General features: G+C 41.1%; 1 protein-coding gene across 6 annotated transcripts in view; it reads left to right on the top strand.

Annotated features, from left to right (window-relative positions):
- DNAH17 (dynein axonemal heavy chain 17) overlaps positions 1-26,878 on the top strand; it is a 12,633,448-nt gene that overhangs the window by 11,854,342 nt on the left and 752,228 nt on the right. For all 6 annotated transcript variants that reach the window (XM_078653923.1, XM_078653924.1, XM_078653922.1 and 3 more), the window contains one exon: positions 6,649-6,831. In XM_078653923.1, coding sequence (XP_078510049.1) covers positions 6,649-6,831 — 183 coding nt within the window. The remainder of the gene's footprint in view (positions 1-6,648; positions 6,832-26,878) is intronic.

Below are 26,878 nucleotides of genomic sequence, written 5' to 3'. Positions count from 1 at the left end.
ATCGTGATGAATATCTATATTTGCAAGTCACCACACCACGTGCACCATGTATGTATACGCAACCCAAAATTCATAAATCTATGACTAAACCACCAGGCAGGCCAATAATTTCGGGTATTGGGGGGCCAACTGAGCGCCTTTCCCAATATGTTGATACTTTTTTACAGATTTATGTTAAAAATTTACCTTCCTTTATTGAGGATTCTAAACACGTACTCAACCTCATGAATGATTTGGTATGGGATGAGAGAATGATATTGGTTACACTCGATGTGGTATCTCTGTATACCAACATCGATCACGAATTGGGTATACATGCTATTGACTTCTTTCTAGGCAATAGGAGTGCAGAATATTTTGATCACAATCAGATGATTCTGGAGATGACAAGATTGGTGCTTCAGAACAATGTATTTCTTTTTGATGGAAACTGGTATAGACAACGCCTTGGTACCGCGATGGGTTCCAGATTTGCTCCGTCCTTTGCGAACCTCTTTATGGGGTTCTTTGAGGCGGAGAGAATCTGGGGCCCATCCGGTAGAAAATGGATTCAATATATCCACTATTGGGGGCGTTACATCGACGACTGCCTCCTTGTGTGGACAGGTTCAGTAGATGAACTCAAAGGTTTCTTTGACTATTTAAATGATAACACTCTCAACCTGTCATTTACCACCCACTATGATAAAAATAACATTAATTTTCTGGATATTCAGTTATTCATCACAGACAATAAAATTTGCAGTCGCATGTTCCGCAAACCCACTAGCTGTAATGCTGTGTTGCATGCTCGAAGTTGTCATCCAAATAGCCAGATCAAAGCGATCCCTTATGGTGAGATGGTAAGGGCGAGACGGAACTGTTCAAAAGATACTGACTTCGAGCACAATCTTACTGATCTTACTAAGAGATTTCTTAAACGTGGATATCAGAGCAAAGTGGTTGAAAATGCAATAACAAGAGCAAAGAAACTCAAAAGGTCTAGTACTCTCAAAGACAAATCTGTTGTACTAAAAGAAAATCAGATTCGCCTTGTAACTAATTATGGCTCTGATAGTGCTCAACTGTTCAAAATCCTGAATAGACACTGGCATCTATTACAGATGGACAAAGATCTGTCACCTTTTATTGGAGATAAACCGGGACTGACTTTTAGAAGGGGTCGTACCCTCTCTAACTTCATCAGTCCTAGTTACCCGTTGAAGACAACTGTTCCGGATTGGCTCACTGGGCGATCTACAGGCTTCCATAAGTGTGGAAGGTGTAGCTCCTGCAGATGGGCAGTGAATAAGATCAAGACTTTTAACTACAACAATACAGGCGAACACTTAATTAATATGTTCATTAATTGTGATACGAATTATGTTGTTTATGTTATAGTCTGTTCTTGTAGACAGATTTACGTTGGTAGTACCATTAGGAAACTTAAGGAGAGAATGGTTGAGCATTTTAGAGCTTTGAAAACAGGGGATACTCGTTATCCCATTGCCTCTCACATTGTCAGAAACTTTGAAGAAAAAGATAAACATACGTTTAAATATCATGGAATTGATCATATTAAACGTGATGTAAGAGGTGGGAATAGACAGTTACAGTTAAGGCGAAGAGAAGTGATGTGGTTATTGAAACTTAAGGCGGTTGAGCGTGGTCTGAACATTGACCATGAATATGAATATTACTTAGGGCAAGAATAACCTGATGATGTTGTATATATTCTGTTATTGCTCTGGTGTTATTAAGCAATATAATGTATAACAATGGACTATGCTTACTGTCTGTACAGTATTATGTCAAATAGAAGATCTATGACTAGAATGATACTGATCTATCTGATGTGACTATATCTGATGTCCTGTCCTCCTTTCCTTCTCCCTCGGTATCCTAAATGTGCGATCAGACTTACTGCTTATATTCATGCAGTAATGGAAGACCGATTGGCCCCAGTATGCTGGGTTGTATCGTCAGGTGTAGGTGGGGTTACTTTTTATCCCCTGTGTTATGAGGATTTGTAGCACTTATAGAGCTGATTTATTATGGCATCAATAATACATAGCAATTAATAGGCTAATGAATATACGTGTAGGTCGACTAAACCACTAAGTGACATGGTTCCGAATAACCTTGGTTAGTGTGCAATCATACTGTAGATAATGAAGAGAACACAGAAAGATTGATAGATTGCGGTTTAATTTTGATTATTTACATAATATTACTTGCCAAACAGGCTGTCTATTGTGACTGTATGACATAATATTAGCCTTTATAATTTTTATACTTTACGAATATATGGGCAAGAGTGGCCATTATACAGGATATGTATAGAAATTTGCGAGGATACGTAGTTTAGATAGGCTCGTTAACAAACTAAAAGATGGCGCCCGCAGTTTTAAGGTTACGATATCATTTTCAGTGTTGTGCGTGTTAACGGGACCGCTTTGGATACATAGGGAGCAGACATGAGTTAATTCAAGATGAGCTTGGAGTTACAGTTGCGATGACACAAAGAGATACTGACTGTTTTATATTAAGACAGGGATACGCGAGAGAAATAATTACCACTCCAAGATGGCGCCCGTGGTTTTAGGCTATATATTGCCATTCAAAGATGGCGCGCGTGTAGAACGCGACCACTTTGAATACGAAGGGAGCTGAGATAAGGTGAGCCGGGTGCTAAAATAGTTGTCACACAGTACAACTGTGGCTCTTATTAGTGTTTATAATAATACTGGCTTATTTGATTGCAGCCTACCATTAAGATATTACAGAGCCAATACTTACCTAATATATACTCGGATTTGGAGTATTGCGAATTTCTGGATTGGAATTGAGACTTATACGGGAACGATTATCTGGATCACGACTTATTGTCCAAAGGTACTATTATGATAATTACAATATCGAGTACTGATTATGATGAAATACATAGGGTTCATAATTTGAGTACAGTGGAATATTTGATGTCCATAGAGCACTTATACATTTATATGAATTACGCATTTGTGGTAAGAGAGCTTATATTTTGTGATGGCAAATGCCATTAGTGGTTTAGTTCTTCCGTTTAGAATATAATGTACAATTTATTAATGACAGATTAATACTGAGGAGATATATTGAATATTGTAGTTCATGTATTACATGGTGTTTCCCATATAATATGGGTGAGTTTATTAGGGCAATTTTGTATAGATTATGATGATTTATCTGTTGGTACGGTTGGTGACTGGGCCCTATTTGGTTTTGCAGGTTAATGATTATTATTTTGGCATAATCTGGATTGAAGTTAGGTATGTTACTTTTACGTATACTTCAATCTAGTGTGAATGAGGGCTCTTTTCTTTGGGCTTTAAACGTATCAGTGTTTCACTTGTGGGTATTTCTCGCTTTCTCTTGGTGACTAGTACTTTCTTATTGTACTTTCCTGGATACACTTACTCGGTGTCTATAATTGTGATTATTACATACAGTTATTGTTATGTAATTTTGGTTACTGTATTAATTACAGCCCTGAAGAAGTCTGTATATCATAGACTGACTAGACGAAACACGTGTTGGCTGTTATATTGTCACACATTGGATGAAGAAATCTGATGAAGAATCTGATGAACAGATGAAATTAAAGATACATGAACACTGATTTTGTGTTGTTTGAACTCAACAAGAGTGCTTGGTGGATAATTGTTCAACTTCTCAGAATTGCCCACTTCTTCTTGGAAAAAATCGCTAAAATAGATCAATCCTTCCAGTCATCGCAGATCCCAACCAACACCCTACTTTCTCCTGTCATCTCTTCTAATTCACACTCCTGACACCCCTAGGTCCCCTCTCATACTCACCCCCTACCTCATCTCAGCCTAACCCCTCATTACACATTCCTTCTCCTATTCCCTCCCTAAACTTCTCCCCACACCTTCCCACCCCTACTCCTCTTGTATCCAACCTCCCACACTCACGACCAAAAAACAATGACTCCTGGCATAATTTCCTCCCTGTAACTGAGCACGAAGTCTACAGTATTATTACTAAACTAAAAACATCCTTCCATACCAAAGACCCCCTGCCTTCTAACCTTGTCCAAGACCTAAAGCACTGCATCGTCCCATTCTGGACCTCAATCATCAACACCTCCCTTGCTACAGGAAGTGTCCCTAGGTCCCTCCAACTTGGTTAAATCTCCCCCATTATCATAAACGCTAATGCTGATCCTAAGGACTTAAACAACCTCTGTCCCATCACTAACCTCCCTCTTCTTTCTAAAGCCCATGAAAAATGTGTCTTGCTCTAATTAGACAAACACATCGAAAAATACAACCTTCTGGACCCTATATAATCAGGCTTCAGAAAAGGCTGCAGCACTGAAACTGCCATACTAAACATTGTTGATGACATCCTCCACTCCCTTGATAATGGTGAGACATGTCTTCTTATCCTCCTTGATCTCTCCGCAGCTATTGACACTGTTAACCACTCTGCCCTACTTAATGTGCTCAAAGATCGCTTCGGCCTCAATGGTACTACCCACAAATGGTTTGTCTACTATCTTCAACATCGAACCCTACAAATTACTATTCAAGACTGTTTATCTAAACCCCATCCGGTCAACCTAGGAGTCCCCCAGGGATGTATTCTCTCACCATCACTCTTTAACCTCTTTATGGAACCTCTCACCCTCATTCTAAATCAAGCTAGTATCTACTACCATCTTTATGCCGATGACACCCAACTCTATTACAAGATGAAAATCCACGCTAACACCATGCACATTAATAACACCCTCACTAAAATCCAATATTATCTCAAACTGAACCCCCAAAAAACTGAAATCATCCTCTTCTCCCCAAAAAACAACACTCTCCCCATTCAAACTTGGATCTCTGACCTCAATGCCCTCAACTGCTCTCTCTCCTTGTCCAACTCAGTAGAAATCTCTTGGTATCTCCATCAATAACAGTCTAAACCTCAATTTCCACATCAAAAATTCAGCTAAAGGAGCCCTCTTCACTCTCCGTCATCTCAAGAAAATCAAACCCTTTCTCCCAACTGAAGATTTTAAATTAGTGGTTCAATCCCTGGTCCTTTCACAAATCGATTACGGCAATGCCATCCTCACCGGAATCCCCAAGGTCCACCTAGCTCCACTCAAATCTGTACTCAACCTTGCAGCCAGGCTCATCACCGACTGTAAACGGTTCAACCACATTTCCCCAGCCCTCAAAACTCTAAAATGGCTCCCATCAAAATCAGATCCACCTACAAAAACGCATGCATCACACACAAAGTCCTCCATCAAAATGCACCACCATACCTTACCAATAAACTCTGCAAAGCAGGCAGCACACAGCCCCTAAGAAGCACTAACGCTCTCCTCCTTGTCCCATCCCTGCTAAAAAAGAAATCCACTCAATCCTCTCCTTCTCCGGGAATGCCCCATACATCTGGAATGCCCTCCCCAAAGACCAACGATGCAACCCTTCCTACACCAGCTTTAAAAAGATCTAAAAATTCAACTCCTCAATAAATATTGGGGGTCTCTACTTGCGCCTTAAACTCGCTCTTCCATATCTTATAGGTTTTTCAACTCTTTTTTCCGAGTATCTGTTTAGATGATATGTATAACCTCAAGCCTTTTGTTATTCTCTGTCCTACCTGCTGTGTATCCTATAATGATGATGTAAATGTTGTAATTTTGTTTTACCATATGTATCTCAGTCTTGTAAAGCGCTCTGATGTTTTTGTTATTCTTTTATGCTGTAATTTGTCTCTTACCGTAACCAGCTCTATCATGTAAAGCGCTCTGATACCTCTGGGTCCAGCCAGCGCTATATAAAACCTCTAAAATAAATAAATAAGGCCCAGCAAAAAGGGCACCTCGCTAAATGTACGGTCTGTGAGCGAACAACAACGATGAATGTACAAAGACAACAAAAGTATGCAATAACATGAAGGCTTATGAATGACCAGATGATTTGCGAAATGTACGACCATGTTATGTTTTAAATAAAATGCGACTTTTAAGGCACCAAATCACGTTGTCAATGGAGTCATTGAAAGGTGAAAGGGATGCAGTTATGTGGGAGCAGGGTAAGGAGGACTTGCCCCTGGGAGGGGTTTTGCTGCATCACGTGCAAGGGGAAAGTGTCACAGATCCAATCACACACTAAAGACCTTTTTGGTAAAAGGTAGTAGAATGCTGCTGCAACATTATTTCACGCTCGGCAAATCTGAATGTTTTACATTTTTCAAGGTAATTATGGTAGCACAAAGACTGTTGTGTATAGCTCCTCTTACCTATAATCATTTTGTATTATGTGGCACCCTAGACACACGATGTGTCACCAGAAGCATCAGTTGGTATTTTTTGCTATCTGTAAAGCTGTTATTCTTTGGAAAGCATTTTAAGGCACATATGATAATTTAATTAATAAGTCATCTAAAACAACCCTTGTCATTCACAGATTAGTCCTTTTCACTTGCTTGTAACGTCACCACACAATACATAATGCCAAGTGTATTACCATGTATATAGTCTGAAAAACTCGACTTAATTTTCGTTTCTGCGACGAACAGCACGTGCTTGCAAATATTAACGTCAACGACTATATCCAAAGATCTCTTTATATTTAATCTGTTTATGATGTCACATATCTCTAGGGTTATCATCATTACATCGATGAGATGCTGCCTCCGGAAACTCCGTATCTCTACGGCCTACACCCTAATGCAGAAATTGGCTTTCTCACAGTGACCTCCGAGAAACTATTCCGCACAGTCCTAGAAATGCAGCCTAAGGATGCAGAAGGGGGAGGAGGTGCTGGAGTTTCTCGCGAAGAAAAGGTAGGTAGTTACTCATCATCATCAAATAAGATCATTTGCATTAAAGGGGTAGTCGAAAAAAACGTAAAATAATTCGAGTGTGTAATACAATCCATGAAATGATATGCAAGTATAATACACAATTTCTCATTGACGACGTAGGACACCTTATCATTGCACCGTGCTATGCCTGTAAATTTAGAGCCTGCCTATTAACTTGTCATGTTACTAGTGTCGTTAACAGACATTCTGCACCTTAACCTTGCATTACCCAGTGATCTAATCGGTATGTGATGTTAGGGTAGGTTTGAAGCAAGCACCCTCTTCATAGATGTGTACATGCGTCACTGGCCTGGGAGTTGCCAGAAAAATAAAATACCCTTTCCTCCCCTTCCCACTTTGAACCACTTAGCACTAAACTTGAGAAGAAAGTAATAGATATCGGCCATTTCTATGTAGGTCTGTGAGTTTTGTGCCCCCTCCCCTATGGAAAAAATAGTGCAAACTAATGCTTTTACTGCGCGATTTTAAAAGAATATGGACAACAACTTGCTGCATGTTTACGACCCTTTCCCTTTTTTCACTGCCTTTTAACATGTATACTATCCTTTCTTTCATGGGCTTTCTGTCCTTTGATTCTTCATTCGTTTTTCCTTCTTTATTTCTCTCCGTCAATTATTTATACCTTTTATAGTTTTACCTTTTTATATAATAATTTCGTTGCTACTATGTTATTCTTCCCGTCCGTCTTCCAAATCTCTTTTAATTATTTCTATCTTGCTTTACTTCTGTCCATTCTTCTTCCCTTCCATTTCTCCTACCTATCTTTCTGCCCTTCTTTATTTCATGTTCTTTCCTTCTCTCCATCTTTCCTTCCTTCGTTTCTTTCCTCACTTATTTGCCATCTTCCTACCCTTTTTACAACCCTTCTTTTCATTCTGATTTCCTTCTTTAAATATTTCTTTCTTTTTTCTTTTTTTATTGCCCTTCCTTTTTTTCGCTCCCTGCCTCTCATTCCTCTTTTCCATATTTCTTCTTTAATATTTCACTTTAGATTCCTGCTTTCCTTCTTTCTTTTCCTCCTTCTATTTTTCTTTTATAATTTTTCAACTTCCTTTCCTTCCTATTTTCTATTTCTTACTTTCTTTCCCTCTATTATTTATCTTCCTTTCTCCCTTTTTTAGGCCGAGCCTAGACAGCGCATGCGCTCTTGCAAGACCTACAGGAAACACAATATCGAGGGTAATTTCTCCTGCCCCTTGCCTTTGGTTAATTCTGGAATTGCTGTTCTTATCTGACTTATTGTTGGCTGGGGATCCGATACGTCACTTCCCGTTTTCCAGGAAGCAGCACCGACCAACTACAGTTTAGTTGCGCTGCTGGGCTGTTATCTTTTCATTTAGGGACTACTTCCGTGTTAACTTTTGTTTCTGCTTGGAAAACGAGCTCTCGTGTTTTGAGTCGGCACAGAAACCACAATTCCTTGCTTGTTTATCATTACTGTTTCGGAAACATACGTTGTGCTTGTTTAACATTGGAGGGCGGTGTTCGGTCGGGAGACGCAATTCCTTAAGAGCAGCGTCCAGTGTCCTGCTCGTCTTTGCTGCCAGGGTAACTATAAGCAGGCAGTCCTCCAGTCTGCATTTAATAAAATGTAGGTAATTGTCAACTTAGTTTATCGTTTTACGGTGTTTTGGGGAGAACACTTTTTTTCTATTTGTTATACCGCGGTACACCACAATTTATTTCTTTAATATGGCGCCGCTTCTTGCTTTTATTTTACGGAACATGCGCCACACACTGGATGCAGCAGGTTGCGAGCTGCCATTTATTAAGAGCAGGAAGCCCGCCAGCCTTCAGCGTCCTGCTGCTGAGTGGGGAGCCCGCCAGGGTCCAGTGTCCTGCTCGTCGTTGCTGCCAGGGTAACTGAGCATGCAGCCCTCCAGTCTGCATTTCATAAAATGTACGTAGGAGAAAACATAATTTATTGTTTTACAGTGTTCTGGGAAAAACATTTTTTTTCTATTTGCATTACCACCATACGCCCTGCTTTATTCTATTAATATGGTGGCCGCTCCTTGCTTTTGTTTTAAACACAGCCCATGTCACACAGTTGCTCTGCCGTTTTATTAAGAGCAGGGAGCCCGCTAGCGTCCTGCAGCAACTATTAATTAGGAGCAAGGAGCCAACCAACGTCCTGCTGCCGCCATTCATGAAAAGCAGTGAGACTGACAGTGTCCTGTTAGTCTTTGCTGCCACAGTGACGCTGAATGCAGTCCTCCAGTCTACATTTCATATGATCTAGGTAGCAGAAAACATCAGGCCAGATGTAGGTGGCTAAATACCTGTCGGTAACGTCGAAATTCGTTAAATTTCTGCGTTACCGACCGGTATTTGGCTGAGTGCAATGTAGGTGACTTTACACCTACATGCAAAATAAGGAATCGCAAAATAGCGATTCATTATTTTGCTCTTGCATTTAAGGAATCGGAAATACTGATTCCTTAAATGCAATGTACGTAGCACAATAAAACAGTGCACCTCAGCCTTAAGGAATCGCTATTTTCCACCAACTTCAAGTTGGTGATAAGTAGCGATTACCTTTCAAAAAGCACTTTTTTTGCTCTTTGAAATGTGCCATGTGGCACACATCCATGCCCTTAGGGCATGTATGTGCGCCACATGCACCATTCGTAGACTAGTCAATTTGTTGCGGAACCTAGAACTAATTGCAATACAATTTCTGTGAGTGGATTGTTATTGAAATTCTTCCGTAGAAAACGATGGTGAAAAGTCTACCACTCTATCATGACGCGTTAATCCAATATGGCGGATTTTTCCAAATGGCTGCCCATTATTTGAGATATAGGGTATAACTGTTTATATGCCCATGTGTGGTATCATTTTATATGTTTTTAGGGACGGGAAAGTAAAAAATAACATCAACAATTGTTTATGTTGACCATAATATCAAATAATCGCGGAATATGTCAGATAGACAAAGTTTGTATAATTGTTTCGTTGACTTATATGAAAAAGTGTGAAGGAACGTAAATATTACAATTAACTTTTGAAATAATAAGTTTGCTTTTGTTTGTGTTTTGTTTTGTAACTTTGTTGTTATTGTTTGTTTTTTTGTTAATCAAAAATGTTTCATTTATGTGTAACAGGTTCATGCGAGTTGCTGTGAGATACAGTGAAAATGGACGTAGAAAAGTGTTTCATTTGTGATGTGGTGTTTCAAGAAGATGACGATGTATCTGTACTCACTGAAAGAGGAGTGAGTGGATTTCAAAAAACATGCAAGGAGAGAAAAATATCTAAGTTTCACGCTTGTGTTGGGCAGAAAGTTCACAAGAAATGTAGAGCGCGTTTTGTTAACTTGAAAACAAACTCCGTTCCAGGAGAAAGAATCAGATCCCTCAACTTCTCGTGTTCTACGGTCAAGTGAAACCCCGTTTAATTTTAGAAAAAATTGTTTTTTTTGTGGTACTGAGTTAAGTTTATACTTCAGGGAGAGGAAAAAAAATGCGTGGTTTAATGCACGAACAGTTGAATTCAAATCATCAGTTTTACAAAAATGCAACGAACGCAATGATGAATGGGCAGACAAAGTTAAGAGACGTATACAAAATGTGTCTGATTTTCCACCTGTAGATGCATGCTACCACAAACAGTGTTACGTCACTTGGACTCAGTTTGCCAGGAAACTTTTCTTCAAGTAGTTAAATACATGGAGGAAAATGATGAAGAACAAACTACTGTTAAAGAACTTGTTAATAAAATGCGAGAATTACTGCCAGAAGATAGCGAACCATACAGTTCATATATGAAACAAAAACTCAAAGAGCATTTTGAAGGTGAAATCTTTATAGGAACAGTTGCAGGGACTGCTGATGTTGTTACTTTTAAAAGTACAGCTGCTCATGTATTGCAAGAGTACCACAGTCATAGTCATGAAGATGTTGAAGAGGATCGAAACAATCTCCTTATGGCAGCTACTGAGATAATAAGAAATTATATTAAAGGCATCCCTGTAGAACCAGAACTATATACACCCATTGAAAACATGAGTAGATGACTATAATGTGAGCTATATTCCTGATTCGTTAAGGCTCTTATTATCAGTTTTTGTTACTGATAAAACCAACAGAGAGAGAAAAGTAGCTTCTATAGGACAGGCAATTATGCAAGCTGTGCGCCCACGAGTCTTAGTTGCACCGTTGCAGTTAGGGCTGGCAGTTCAATTACATGACAACACAAGCTTGAGATTTGTAGTTGAAGCAGTAAATCATATGGGATTCTGCAGCTCCTATTCAGAAGTTCTTCGTTTTGAACGTTCAGCTGCAGCAGAAAGAGGAAATACTATACCTGTCCTTGTGGAACCTTCTGAAAGTCCTCCGAAATTCGTTCAATATGCAGCTGATAATATTGATCACAATATTATTACAATAGTTGGCCATGGTACTTTTCATGGGATGGGCATTATCGCCACTGTGACTCCAACTGGAAAATTTTCAACGGTCATTAGGAAACGTCAAGTTTCATTTGAAGAACTGAGGATGTTGGGGCAAATCCCAATAAAAACATATAATTCACAGGCCAGTGGGATGCGTTTCTTAAAGTATAATAGTATAAAGTATAATACCATTAAGGAAATCGCGTACAGTGACCCATCTGCAAACCCGGATATTTTATTGAACATCTCACACCTACTCAGTGTATCATCTGTCATCTTTCTGCCAATGATTAACATGGGTCCAACAAATGAGACGTGTATTCTCTCAACACTGTTTTTTGTTTTTGACCATGGCAAGAGATACCGCCAGACCCCTATTATACAATTCGACCAGCCTCTTTTCCACAAAGCACTTAGCATCATAGCCAATGCATCTCAGTCCTTTAAAGAAGGTCATTCTGAGACTAGGAGGCCTGCACACAATCATTAGTTTTCTTGGATGCATCGGTTTTTTGATGAGTGGAGCAGGCTTGGTTGATATACTTGAGATCATCAATGCAGGAAATGCTGTAAAGCACATGCTTTCTGGTAAAGCTATTGCAAGAGTGATTCGTCGTCATCTTATTGTTTCATCAGTTTTCAACATGATTTTAGCAACGCAAGCCCTAGATGATAACGACGATTTACAGGCAGCTAGATCATTGTTTAATGATCTTCTTAATGGGGAGCTTTCTGTTGAGGATGTTACACATAATGCTGTTGTCGAATGCAATCAAACTGCTGAAGGCAAAGATGAACTTAAATTTGACAGGACTCCTCAACTTTGGTTGCAATATTTGGAAATGGTCAACATCCTGAAACAATTCTTAAAAGCTGAAAGAACAGGAAATTGACATCTACATATTGCAATGGTAAAGGAGATGCTACCTTTTTTTGCAGCATGTGGCCATAATGTATATGCCAGTTCTGCACGACTGTATTATGAAAGAATGGTTGAGCTTGAATTTGAAGCTCCTGATGTATAAACTGCATTTACAAATGGACTGCATGTTGTCCAAAGAAGTGATAGGTTTTGGGGTGGCATTTCCACTGATTTGGTAATTGAACAATTTCTAATGAAGAATATAAAAGGATTCGGCGGAATGACCCTTGGAAAAGGTATGACAGAACAGCAGCAGCTTGTCTGGGTTATGTCACGCCCTATTTGCGCCCATTTGAATGAATGCATACAGGACTTTGCTTCAGTGAAGCATGCAGCAAGTGAGCAACATGTTACAATGACCAGTTCAAGAATTGAACGCGATAAAGGAGATAAACAGAAAGTACTGGTATATGTAGAACAGCTCAATGTTTTTGAGCGAGACAGCAACCTGCGTAACATTGTCACGGGAGTTACTAATGTAAGTGATGTTAATCCTGAACTTGCAGAAGAAATTGGAAATAGAATTCTTAATGAGATGACGGACAAAAGAGTCTCTGAGTTCTCTTTCAGAAAAAGCAACCAGGTGAAGGTAATGAAATCAGTTCAATCTGTTAAATTGAAAGAAGAAACCTTTGTTATGGATCTTCAACTATTGTTTCAGCGCTTGTTGCTTTGTGCTCAGACTAGTGGTGTGGATTTGCAGGAGGTGTTTCGTTATGAGCTTTGCTCATACCCAGCTAGTTTATTCAATAAGCATGGACTTATGAGGGAATCTGGGAAGCCACAGCTTGCCAATTATATTAAAGAGCAAGTAACAGCCATTGCTAGCATGCCTGAAAATATGCAGTTCGTCATTGATGGTGGGTGGTTACTACATCGCCGTCCTTGGAGTCCGAATCAGACATTCCATGAGCTGCTTTGTGCCTATGAGAGATTTGTGCTAACAAAGTATGGCCAGGCAATAATAGTATTCGACGGATATGGAGATACGTTTTCTACAAAATCAGAAGCCCATCAAAAAGAAACCGAGGTATTGTAGGACCTAAAGTAAATTTCATAACTTCTACCTCCATCGCCATCCAGAAACAATTATTTCTGAGTAATAATGAAAATAAACAAGCCTTCATTGCTCAATTATCTCAAAAGTTACAAGAAGCTGGGTGTAAAACAAAGCAAGCTCATAGTAATGCAGAATTCATGGTCGTTTTGAAGGCTATTAAATCCGCCAAAACTCATCCTACAGCCATTGTTGGCGAGGACACCGATCTTCTCATACTACTCCTTCATCATTTTCAATTTGATATTTTCCTTTGCCCAGAACCTAAGAAGTCTTCCAAAAACAACTGTGTATGATATTAGGAAATTAGCAAAAGCTTTAGGCAATGACGTCTGCTCTCACATCTTATTTGCTCACGCCGTATTAGAATGTGATACCACCTCCAACCATTAGGATTAGGAAAACGTGACTCCATAAAGTTGCTAAGAAAATCAGGCAGCTTCGAAGAAAGTGCTGCCGTATTCCAAACTTCCCAAAAATCAACAGAAGACATTGAAAATGCTGGGCTTAATGCTATTATATCATTGTATGGAGGAATAACAGGAGACAGCACACTACATGATATGAGACTTCAAACTTTCACATCAAAGGCAACAAAATCAACAATACATGGGAAACCGGAAGTCTTGCCTCCTACAGAGGATGCCTGCAAATTTCATTTGCTCAGAGTATATCATCAGGTGCAGCAGTGGATGGGTATTCATATGGATCCATTACAGTGGGGATTTGAAGTGAAAGATGGAAGATTGGCTCCCATTAGAATGAGTCAAGCACCAGCACCAGATCATTTATTAAAATTTGTGAAATGTGGCTGTATCAAGAGTCAATGTGCGACTCTGTAATGTAAATGCAAAAGACAGGGAATAGTGTGCACAGATGCGTGCACGGATTGTCGAGGAATAAGCTGTTGCAATTCCATGGACGATGATTGAAATCATACTATTCTTATACTAAGGAGTGCTGTTTGAATTTATCTCTTTAACAATTTTCATTTGTCAGTGTCAAATGATGTTAGTCTTACATGTATATCTGTATCTTGTTAAAGAAAATCAATAAAAATATATTGAAAAAAAAATGTAAATAAAAAATAATGTCAAAACTATGTTTGGCCTATTAACATATAAATATCGTTGTTTATTGTATTAATCCCAATTTGATGTTATAGTCATCAGAAACAATTTTTGATGTTATTTTTGACTTTCCCGTCCCTAAAAACATATAAAATGATACCAGACATGGGCATATAAACAGTTATACCCTATATCTCAAATAATGGGCAGCCATTTTGAAAAATCCGCCATATTGGATTAACGCGTCATGATAGAGTGGTAGACTTTTCACCATCGTTTTCTACGGAAAACTTTCGAATAAAAATCCACTCACAGAAATTGTATTGCAATTAGTTCTAGGTTAGCCCATTTTTTGAACTAATTCAACTAAACTATCAGGGGTGCAACAGGGTGTCCTTTGGACACCCTGGCACCCTTGAAATAGCTCCCGCTATTAGCGATTCGGTAATACCGAATCGCTAATAGTGAATCTCTTCCCATTCATTCCTATGGGTCTCCTAGTCCATAGGAATGAATGGCTAGGTATTTCTTAATAACGAATCTCAATTACCAATTCGTTATTAAGGAATGTAAATGAATCGCTAATATTTTAGTGATTCCTACCTACATTCCATTTAGCGAGTCCTTAATAGCGATTCGGTAAAAATCGCTATCAAGGACTCGCTAAATGAAAGTTACCTACATCTGGCCCATAGTTTTTCATTTTCTGTACTCATTCAGAGCATTTGCCGTATAGGAGAAGATCTTTACCAGAGTGAGCTTTCATTTGTTGCGGGGATTCTGCTCATACACAGAACTGTTCAGAGAGCCAGGACCTCAGTGATTTGTGGTGGACCACAAAACTCACCTCAGTACCTAGAACTCCTAACCGACTAGCATCTTTGTCACATTAGCTCTTCGTCCTATAGCAAAGGTACCAATGATTAGACAACCCAGAACATGCGACCTAGGTTACTCTCAGGAATGGTGGGAATCAAGAACACTCTTTAGTTTTATTCTCATACCAGCCCACAACCTGAGTAAATAACGACACTGAGAAGTTTAAAATGTTTATTTTAATGACGTGCTCTTAGATGCAGTATTTTTGCTAACATTAGCAGGCATATGATTAAAAATAATACGATCAGCATTGTTACAATTCCATAAAACACAAAGGGAGAAATCATATTTTAGTGATAGTGAAAACAGGTCCTACAGTGCCTTATATACCATCCTCCCTAGCTAGGAACTATGTTTTATGTAATAATAGAAGGTCTCTTAGGCTTGAATGGGGAACCTTGTACTTCCAAGATCAGTAGAGGCGAAGCAAATCAGGATCTGCAATAGCTCTCTCACTCTCTGGAAACGGATTTTCTCCAAGTGCCCACATCATGCATGCAGTGCAATAATAAAGGCTCCAGAATTTCAGTTAGCTGTAGCTGCATGCATGTTGTGTCTAAGCGTGGGCCGATCAGCCCGAATAACAGCTAACATTTTTATGATAACCTTGGAGGCTTCAGCACTCACTGTGCAGACTAAGGTCGCGATGTAAGTCTAGGGATGTTGAAAACAAACCATTCTCATGTGAGGAAATTTATGCAGCCTAACTTACAACAACAGTTACATACAGTGTTGTGTGCAAAAGCAGCAAAAAGGTAAAATGGCGTTTAAAGTTCTAATAAGCCTATGCTAACATAGCAATGTGCGCCAGCAGGGCCCTGCCTTCACTACACCCTCCCTTGATCGGAACATGCACAGACGGGAGTTCAAGTTCAAGTGAGACAGAACCAAGTTAAACATTTGCCAAACTGGATAATTGGGAGTAAATACCGAATTAGTAACCACAAAAAAAATCTGAAAACCAAGCAGGGGCCGTATATTGACCAATACAAGGAATTTGGAGAAAGAAAAAATTAATGAAAAATCACGAGTCCAGTACGTGTTTTGAAGTCGAAAAAATGTCACTTCAATCCAACAGCGTATAGGCACAGTACGTTGCAACCGTCCCCAATAGGAAGTTGTTGTTATCATCAGAGAACATTTCAGCCATCCATTTCAGTAATGGAAAGGAACATACATGTTCTTCGATAGACGAAGCCTCTAGCACCATCAGAGGACACCTCGGGTCATTTTCATGCACTCCATGGATCGCTGCACAGGCCATAAACATGAGTAACTAAGGGACTCATTAGTTGATCATAATCTGGGTAAGGAGACACAGTATTGCAGAGACACAAATCCAGAGCCCATTCAAAACAGCAATCCAGGCAATGAACGACAGGCTGTTCGCATGTAAAGTAGGAGAACCGGAAGGATAATCCATATGCTGCACTCAATGTAGCCAGAGGCAGCGTTCCATAATATTCAAGCATCTGGTTGCGAAACATAAGCAGCCGAGCCGATTGTCTTGTGACACAGACGGTGCAGCCATTTCTGAGCAAGCAAAGTAGCAGCAGTACACCGGCAGCCAGGGCATAAATTAACGGTAAACCGCCAAAGAGGCTGGGAAAAATAGAATGAAAAAATGCCGGTATCACACCAAATATAGTTTGGAATGAGGTCACAAGGCCAGAAGTTACAATTTAAAAAAAGTGTGCCAAGCCCGTGATCGGCGAGGCATTGAATATTGTGTGAATCAAAGCACCGAAATGCAGGGGGAGATCTGTATTCAAAAGGGTATGCACTTCAGTGCGATGTATGCAACGTGAAGGACAAATGTTTCACGCAAAGAAGGGCAACTTCCTTTTGTGACAATAGAGCCCTTGTTTGACTCATCTTGTTGAACTCTGCTTTCAAGGTCGAAATGGAAGGCCAGATGGATACATCGAGCTTCCCATGAGGAGGAGGGAATAGCACAGTCTTACAGCAGACTACACATTGGGAGGCAGTCACAATGTACAGAATCCCTGCCAGCATACCACAGCAAACTTCATTATTTAAAAGCAAATAACTACCATTTGCTAGTGAAAGACGGCGTTATAGCAGGGGAGGGTGTACCCTTTAAAATGCAGCCCAAATTTGGCGCGTTCGAATTACAAGAGCCATGCAATTGTATATCTTGGAAACTAGTGAGTGATCAGGCGTGGAAGTGCACTCTTCACCATTTACATAAACTTCTTTACCCTCCCTCGGGCACCTATACGTAAATGGCATAGACCATACTTCATGGAGATAGGCTCTACCCAATGGTTCATATCTGCCTATAGCATAGTGTTTCATGCATGCACTGAATTTGAACAGGGGAAAAGGTAATGTTATTAACCCATGAATTAAACAAACAGCTGAATTCGATTCGGCTACAAAAAAAGGTAAAGGTTCCAACTTTTCAATACGCAAAAGTGAATATGCAGCATCCTTCATTGACATAAATTGTTGTTTTTCAGTCAAATTAAACGGTAAAAATAGAGAGGATGTATTCATGTAGTCCCATGGAACTTTACCAGCTTTTAAAGTTTGCAAAGTCCAGTCAAACTGCATAATGGAACGTAATTGATTTTGACCATGGTACAATACAGACACTTCATCTTGCACAATATCGACAACAGATGAAACAATATTATCTAAGGTGTAAATTCGGGAAGAAAGTGTGTTAATGCTATTATCTACAACTGCAAGCACTTTCTCTAAATTAGCTTGATCAATAGCTCTTAATCTAGAAGCAGCTTTAATTTGAGACAGTTTCCAAACTTCATTTTAAACAGCATATATCCATCTTTTGGATCTGCCATTAGCAGGACCTTTCACAAAGTCATTCAAATCAACATTGTCAGTCAATTTGGACAAATGGAGCTCAACTGACGCTAAAGTGGAATGTTTGAGCCAATTCTGGCATAACTTGCCTACAGAATAGGTAGTGACAGAATGGTCATTCTCAAAACGGGGATCCACCCTAACCTGTGTATAGCCAGGGTCCAGACCCAGAAAACGATGTTGGCATGAATCTGAACTTTTTTGCGATAACAACCAACCTTTGTAATCTAAGCTGGAAACATTAAATGAGGAATTCAGGTTCAGTGAGTTCAAATCATCAAGGGACCTATCAGTGTGATTCTACCATGTAGGATATTTACCCAAATCAGGAATGGAAGGAGCATTCAATTTTTTAGGCGTAGCCAATCCAAAGCAAGTTGTTTGAGAAATAGTCAAAGTCAAAAACAACATATGGTTTGGGATGAGACATGCATGATGCAAAGCCTCAGTGCCTTGCACTTGCCAACTATTAGAACAGATTTAAGATCAATAGTATCTTTCCACAGCTCATAGCCCCCTATAGCTAATTGATCGATAAAGGACTTCGAATACAACAATTTAATGTGGGTGAGTCTAACATTGGAAGAGGACTTAGCAGTCATCTTAAAATAAAATGCGTCGGGATTGGGTTGATTGAAATCAGTCAAATAAGTAAACTTTTTTAAAAGTGTTCTTGAGCTGCCTTCGACGGGAGCTGGACAATGTTCCCATTGTGTATAATTAACCACATTTCTAAACGTGTTTGCTTTATGCAGAAAATGATTGCCATAATGTTGTAGCAAAATAAGTCTGCATAATTGGCTGAGGCTAAGTACAGATCTTCAGCATCAAAAGCAGCATAATAGTTCAAATCAGAAAACAGAGCCTCTACGGCTTGGACATCCCAATCTTCAGAGCGTATATTTCTTTTCACTACATCCCCCATTGAAACACGAAGCACATTGGGGACACTTATATCCTCTGTGGGGCCATTTATCTGAAATTTCACAGCATCCCACACAATCCCATCTAAGGCAGGCCAAGCAGTAATATTCACAAAAGTCTGATCCCTCTTCATTATGTGTAATGAGGAGTGGGGTGCAAAAGTTCTATCAATTAGTCTAATTGTAGATCTTTCTCTAACTTAGGGGCCGATTAGGATGGCGGACGGACTTGCGTCCGTCTGCCACCCCTGAGTAGGAGGGACCGTCCGCATGGGCAGCGGCGGTCCCTCCATGGCAATTAGGATGTGACCGCCACCCTGGCGGTCACATCCTGTATGTTTTACATTGCGGCGGGTGCTGCTTGAAGCAGGACCCGCCGCAATGTAAAAAACGAAAGCTGTGCATTTGCATGCACAAAGCGGCAGGCACCGCGCGGTGCCGGCCGCTTCGTGCACGCTAAGGCAGGGGGGTACCATAGGTACCCCCCATGTGCACCCCCCATGCAACCTTCACCCAGGGGGCCCGCAACGGGCCCCCAAAGTGATTGTCCGTATGCTTTTCCACGGCAGAAAAGCCGCCGCGGAAAAGCATTACTTTCCCTACATCCTAATATGGCTGGCGGTGTCTGATAGACACCGCCAGCCATGTTAGTGCTTTTCCGCCGTGGTCGCCTTCCGACCGCGGCGGAAAAGCGGCGGACACATTGTGAGACCCACCAGCCATCCTGATTTGGCGGTGGGTCTTTCAGGCCTCCTCGGCGGATTTCCCGCATACTCCGGGCCGGCGGTGGCTTCCGCCGGCCCGGAGTATGCGGAAAATCCGCCATCATAATGACCCCCATAATGTCCATTCACAAAACGGAAAAAATACACCACAAATCCAATTGACATGAATAGAAAAATAGAAAAAAGCAACAGCCAAATGTAAGTCCAAGCGGGGTATCAAAAAATGTTTTTTAAACCAAACAGCAAAAATCAAAACTTTTGATGGGGACTTTGATGTAGTAGAGTCAGTGTTAAATGAAAAGCGTTACTGGTTAACTGCACTTGTTTGCAAATCAGTCATTGACAAATCTGTGGGGTAAGTATACTCAGTATCATCAAGGGGATCACCAGCCGGTGGATTCAATAAAGGATTTGTAACTGTAGGCATCTTGATGGCAGCGTCAGGCCTGGTGGTACTCGCTGGAGCCAAAACAGAATTTCTCAGCATCGCTGGGCATGAGTCATACTAAGAAAAAAGGGCCACTCGCTGTGAAATGAAATGAAATGAAAGTGCGTTTTGTAAAGCGCGAATAGCTGCCCGGAGGCGTCCAAGCGCTGTGACTGAAAGGTGTTCTGACAGAAGGGCGAGTGACACAGAGGGGGGAGAGAACCTATTTATTGAACAAAAAAGTTTTTAAATGCTTCCTGAAGGAAGTTAGATCTGAGTTGGACCTTAAGTGGAAAGGTGTAATTTGACATTGTCAATGGAGATGTACCTGTTTTCCTTGCGACTTGGAAGAGGAGGTAAAATGACTGTTCTTGTGCCCTGCACGCCAGGTACAGGAACTGGTGCTCGATATGAGGAGCCGAACTCCTTCTTGTTCTCCACCTTCTCACGGACCAGATCACCAACTCTGGGAAGCCAGCCAACTACCGGAATCTGAAGCGTAGCATCAGTCGTGGTTGGCAAATGTTCCTTTGCAAGACTGTCACAGGTCTTTTGTAGATTCTGTAATACAGCAGAATGGTCATCTACGTCAAAGGGTGCGGCAGACGCTGCCATGTCTAGACCCTCAAGGTCCGGAACAAACATTTTAATGCCAAAGAGCATTTCGTATGGGGTCCGCCCACCCAGAGACCTTTTAGGGAGATTATTAAGTGCTTATTAAGTGCACGTTGGACGCTATAGAGATGGGCCAGCCAGTTCCTGCCAGTACCTAAAACGCTAGCTGTCAAGGATTGCTTTAAGTCACGGTTCATTTGCTCCACAACACTATTACTCTCAGGTCTGTATGGAGACAAACATTTGACTTGGACCCCCAATGAACGCATGGCATCTTCGTACACCTTAGAGGCAAACGCTGGACCCTGGCCCGAATGAAGGGTGCTACATGCAAAAATTCCCACAAAGACACGCAAATCCCTTATGACAGTGCGGGCATCAGTACTCCGTTGTGGCCACACCCAAACAAAGCGTGTGCACAAATCCACTGCAACTAAGATGTACTTATACGCAGTATCTGAGGAGAAAGGACCGCAGTGATCTAAATTAACACACCCAAGTGGTTTATTAGATATGTACAACTGTGTCTGGGGCGTGCATGCAGCAGTTGAAGATTTTATCTGCTGGCAAATGTCACAATAAAGGACATAATCCCGTGTTTGTTTTTACAAACCGGACCACCAGTAATATTGTTGTAGAAGAGATACTGTCGCTGTGAGAAGTTGGTCTGGCATATGGTGTCCTCTATTCTAGTGGGCACCTTGCACCTGTCCAAACGACCCTTATTGATGGTCGGTTTAAAGACAACCTATATAGAAAGCTATCCTAGTGGTAGCTGTGCAGAGCAGCCTTCAGGCTAAGTCTTGAAGGAATGTAAAGCAGCTTGTTTTACCAGTCTATTATCTTGTGAATGACCAAATGAAAGGAGAACCACACCAGTTATATATATATATATATATATATATATATATATATATATATATATATATATATAAAATATATGTATTTAATCTTAACACATCCCTCTAGTCTCTTTATGAGGCTAGAGGCAAAAGTACACACAGTAAACTTACTTAGCACACAGTAAATTAGCACAATATATGATTAGCCCTAGGGGTGTTACAAACCATATACTAAGTAAGGGGTATAAGAACCACGAAAAACATAGAGACAAGGCCTAGGGCCTGTAGAACCGCTGGGGCAACCAGGAACCACCCAAGGTAGTGACGCAAAAGACCCACAGGGGATGCGTGCAGTGTCTAAAAACAGTCGCGAATCACCATTGACTTGTATGGAGAAAGTTGCAAATAGAATTTTAAAGATTAGGGACACTTAGGAGTGGACTTGGAGCAAACCCTTTTAGAACTAGACAGTTCGAGAGTCAAGACCCACGGGAGCACCAAAGTACTCGTGTTACCTCACCCAGGGAAGCCGGGTGCATAGGTGTCTTTTCGTGACGGGTTTCGTAGTCGTTTTCTATGGTGAGCTGCGAAAGTACTGCAGGCGACCCAGTGAAAAGTGTCTGGATGGATCCAAGGGTGGATCAGAGATCTGAAGAACCTGAAAGCAGAGGAGACAGAGTCTGGATCACTAGCCAGTGACCAGGAAGGCGATGTGCAGATGCCCACCGATGTCGGGTGATTTCAGGTGCAGAGGTGAAGCTTCACTCTTTAGCTACGAGGACCAGGAGGCGTTGATGACAACCAGGAGCTGGATTCGAGCTGTCCCACGACGGATGTCACGTGCTGCGGTGTGGACATGGTCCAGGGAAGACATGGCTTGGCAGTTCGGGCTGGACTGTTCCCATGAGGCACAGGGTCAGACTGATTTGCATATAGCCTTGTCTGAACTGGGGTGGCTGAGTGGGCTAAAGAATGGTGATGGATTAAACCCAGATCAGTTGACTGGGGGTGAGTTTTTGATTTGCTCAAACGCTCCGTCCATCATCCCCTTTTGTATCGCTTCATTGTTAAGGTGTCATGATTGTAAGCAGTTATTCCTGACTTCCGAGATGGGTACATGTAACCGAAACCGCGATAACTCATTTCCTCTTCTGTGTCGAAAAAATATCATAATTTACACTTTCCTCTGATACTTTCCTCCCACTAACATATACCCTTTTGCTGACTCGCCTGGTGACGTCCTCTTAGTGGGCGTAGCATATTTAGCAGTGCTGTTGATAATTTCACATTATAATGACTCGTACAGTATGTAAGCAGGATTAAATTGTTTTCACCCACTTTGTGTGTTTTGTGTGCATTTGCAATGAAATAGGTCTTGCATTTAAGCGAGTTTAAGCTATTGGCATTGTAAATGACACTGCCTTTTATTTATGTTTTAAAAAGAAAAAGAAAAGGCAGTGTCATTTGAAATGACAGTAGCTCAAACTCGTGTAAATGAGAGACCTATTGCTTTGAAAATGCTTGTTCCACCTTCCTTTCCTTCTATTTTTAGGTCAGCCTATTCAGCGCATGCGCTATCGCAAGACCTGTAGTAAACAGAATATGGCTAGTAATTTCTCCTGCCGCTTGCCATTGGTTAACTCTGGCATTGCTCATCTTAGCTGGCTTTTTGTTGGCTGGCGATCCAATACGTCACTTCCGTTTTGTAGGAATCAGCACCGACCAACTACAGTTTAGTTACGCTACTGAGCTGTTATCTTTTCATTTAGGGACTACTTCCTTGTTTTTATTTTGCAAGAGGATCCTTGCTTCCCTGCAGCCTGGACATTTCAGAATAACATCGCTTTCCATCCCGTAACCCCTCACAGCTTGTTTAAGTGTTCGTTTGTGAGTTGAGGGATTCAAAAAGGGGGTGGTGATGGACAGAGTATCTGAATTAAGCAGAACACTCCTACCCAGTCAAAAGATCAGGGCTTGATCCATCACCGTTTTTTAGCTCACTGCACCATCCCAGTTCAGAACCTGGCTATATGCAAATTAGTCTGTCCCTGGCCCAGTGCATCATGGGAACAGGGCATGACATGAGTCCCTTGCTCACTGCACCATCAGGATTCAAGCAAGCCGGGCCGAAGACGGCTGCAATGCCAGAAACCGGTCCCCGGAAGCTTGTTTGCTTTCCAGTAAAGAATTGGCTTGGTAGTTTGGTCTGCCCTGTTCCCATGATGCACTGGGCCAGGGACAGACTAATTTGCATGTAGCCAGGTGCTGAACTGGGATGGTGCAGTGAGCTAAAAAACGGTGATGGATCAAGCCCTGATCTTTTGACTGGGTATGAGTGTTCTGCTTAATTCAGATGCTCTGTCCATCACCACCCCCTTTTCTGAATCGTTTTGGCCACTATAGGAGTGGAAGGGTATGCTCAGACATGAGTCCCAAGCTCACTGCACCATCAGGATTCAAGCAAGCCGGGCCGAAGACGGCTGCAATGCCAGAAACCGGTCCCCGGAAGCTTGTTTCCTTTCCAGTAAAGAATTGGCTTGGTAGTTTGGTCTGCCCTGTTCCCATGATGCACTGGGCCAGGGACAGACTAATTTGCATGTAGCCAGGTTCTGAACTGGGATGGTGCAGTGAGCTAAAAAACGGTGATGGATCAAGCCCTGATCTTTTGACTGGGTATGAGTGTTCTGCTTAATTCAGATGCTCTGTCCATCACCACCCCCTTTTCTGAATCGTTTTACTCTATGCAGCTTGTGCAAAAAGGATCAGGGCGACATTACACACATCATCTACACTTGCACGGAGATGTGTCAAGAAAGGAGGCAGCTGCTAAAAATTCCCGTCAATCAAAGAGGGATCAGGACAAGGAGACAAGCAGTTCTGGCATGCTTTGATCCCTCATCGCCACAATTGAACACAAGGCTAGTTAGATTCCTTGAAGCAGCTCGGGCAAAAATGCCAAAATGATTCTTAATCTGCAGGGTATCGGATTACGTTGGTAATTTTATTAAATGATCGGCTAACTGTCACAGCAGATCGAATCTTTCTTATAGGTCGCAAAGGCACAATCATCTGGGACATCATAACTGTAATAACACAGAAATCTTTTTAGCTGTTCACACTGCGACGCTCATGAGGGAGCACGAACATGTTTAATATGGTTTTATTTTTTGTATGTATTGCAATGGTTTTAAGTAACTTTGCAAATAAAGTTGTACCTTTACCTTTACTAATTTAAAGCTAGATACTAGAGTAACTCAGTCGTGCTTTTCACAGAGACCCCTTTTTCCAGTAAAAATACTCCAATAGACGTCTGGAGTGGGTTAAAGGATAAAATATCCGGCATAACTGAGTAGAACGAAAATCCTATTTATTAGTTTTTGGTTTTGTTTAACGTTGAAGGATACAGTGTTCCAAAATATTGTGCACCTTATCTTTATTTCTTGAAACTTGCTCTTTAAGACTTTCAACTAAATGGCAGACGATGATAATCCCGGGGCCAGTGGAACTGCAGTAAATGCAAACCAACCAGGTCTCGACGTTACAGGTTTCCAACATGACGATGTGGATGCTATAAACATCCCGGAAAATGTGTGGAAAACCATAGCTATAAAACTCATAGAAAATGGCCTATCAACAAGAGGGCGTGGGGTAATTTTTGTCATAGAGGCGCATGAATATCGGCAGACAGAGGTATTCTATTCATGGATTATCTTTCCATAAGCAAATCCAACAACACATGTGTTCCACTTCTATGAGATAGAGGAACACCCAGCGGAATACGTTCCTTTCGAGGACATTGAAATTCCACTAACTTACCAAGAGCATCAGCTCTGGTTTAAAGGCGCCCTACAACATCAAAATCACATTACCAGGCTCGGGCCACTAGAAAGACCAGGAGCAACATGGCCGGTACTAGCCAGTTATACACAACATCCTGCCTTTGAACAAATGACAGGTCCAGAACTATTAGCTCAGCTAAAACAATAAATTAAAATCCATAGACAATTGGCCCAATATGTCATGCGGACTCTAACAGTCCAACCTGCTATAAGAATTACATAGCACACCCCTCATCAGGAGAACACAAACAAAATAACACCACAGACTATACAATCAGTCATTGGTAAATTACCCACAAAAAGGGAACAAATTCCATTCTGGTTAGCTCAAAAAATTACTCAGATCGAGGCAGTATTTCCTGATAGCACACCTCATGAAAAACACAGGATCCTAACAATCTGTTTACCAATGGGTATCGCACCACACCTGGAGGACTGTGACACTTTGGGTACAGTCTTCGCTGCAACCTACACAAAAACACATAGTGTTCTGTCCATGGCAGTAATACCAGACGTCCTGAAACAGATTCAAAATGAATACGGGCAGAGCCTGCTTTAAATCTGGGTATGAAATTACTGAAAGATTTCAAACAGGTCTCAGCTATAATATTAGCTAATAGTAAAGGTGAAGCAGCATCCGTGGCAATCCGCCAAAAACTAAAAGAACTTAAAGTAACTAAGCAACCATATGAGCTGGCCAGAATAATAGAAAAATCCTATGAAGAACTGGGAAGAGATAGTTTGGGAGGGAAACTAGTAAAGCCCGAACTAACAGAAAATCCTGAAAAAGGTTTTATTAAAAACACTCTCACTACTCCTAAAAAGAAGTGGGAAAATACTAGACAGACACTTCCCAAGGAGAAGCGTTCACAATCAAGAGGAAGGTCTCCTCAAAAGGAGCCCTCTGAAAAGAGGTATAACCTCAGAAACAGGGATAATTTGAGAAAACCTAATAGATATCAAGATACTGATACACATTCCTCTCGTACCTTTCAGACTTCCTTGCAGAAGTCAGAAAGAAGACGACGATCAGAACACAAGGAAGAACGCGTGAAGTCCAAAGACGATCAACACGTTCCGAAATATAGGAAAACTCACTTCACCAAAAAGAAGGTAGCAAGTCTAAAGGTCAGACATGCCGAGGATCTTGAGTACACAACTCAAGAATGGGGAGTGGGCCCAGACAATGCTGGACAGCGCAGCAGAGATTACCATAGCTCGCAAGATCCTGAAGGATCATCTGGAGACAGTGGACCTGAATGAATGCATTCAGGTTGAAACTGCAAATACCAGGGTTAGTGTACCATAAAAGTTATATGAAGTAACACTCCGAATAGAGGGGGATATAACTAGGAAAATAAAAGCACTCTTTTGGGAAAAACTATCTATGGGTTATGACATTCTTCTGGCTGAAAAAGACTGGCCACCTGAATTTGTCAGGGAGTGCCCACATGGCGAAG

The sequence above is a fragment of the Lissotriton helveticus genome, chromosome 7 (genome assembly GCF_964261635.1).
Source record: "Lissotriton helveticus chromosome 7, aLisHel1.1, whole genome shotgun sequence".
Lineage (NCBI taxonomy): Eukaryota > Metazoa > Chordata > Amphibia > Caudata > Salamandridae > Lissotriton > Lissotriton helveticus.
This window is presented reverse-complemented; position numbering and strand designations above follow the sequence as displayed.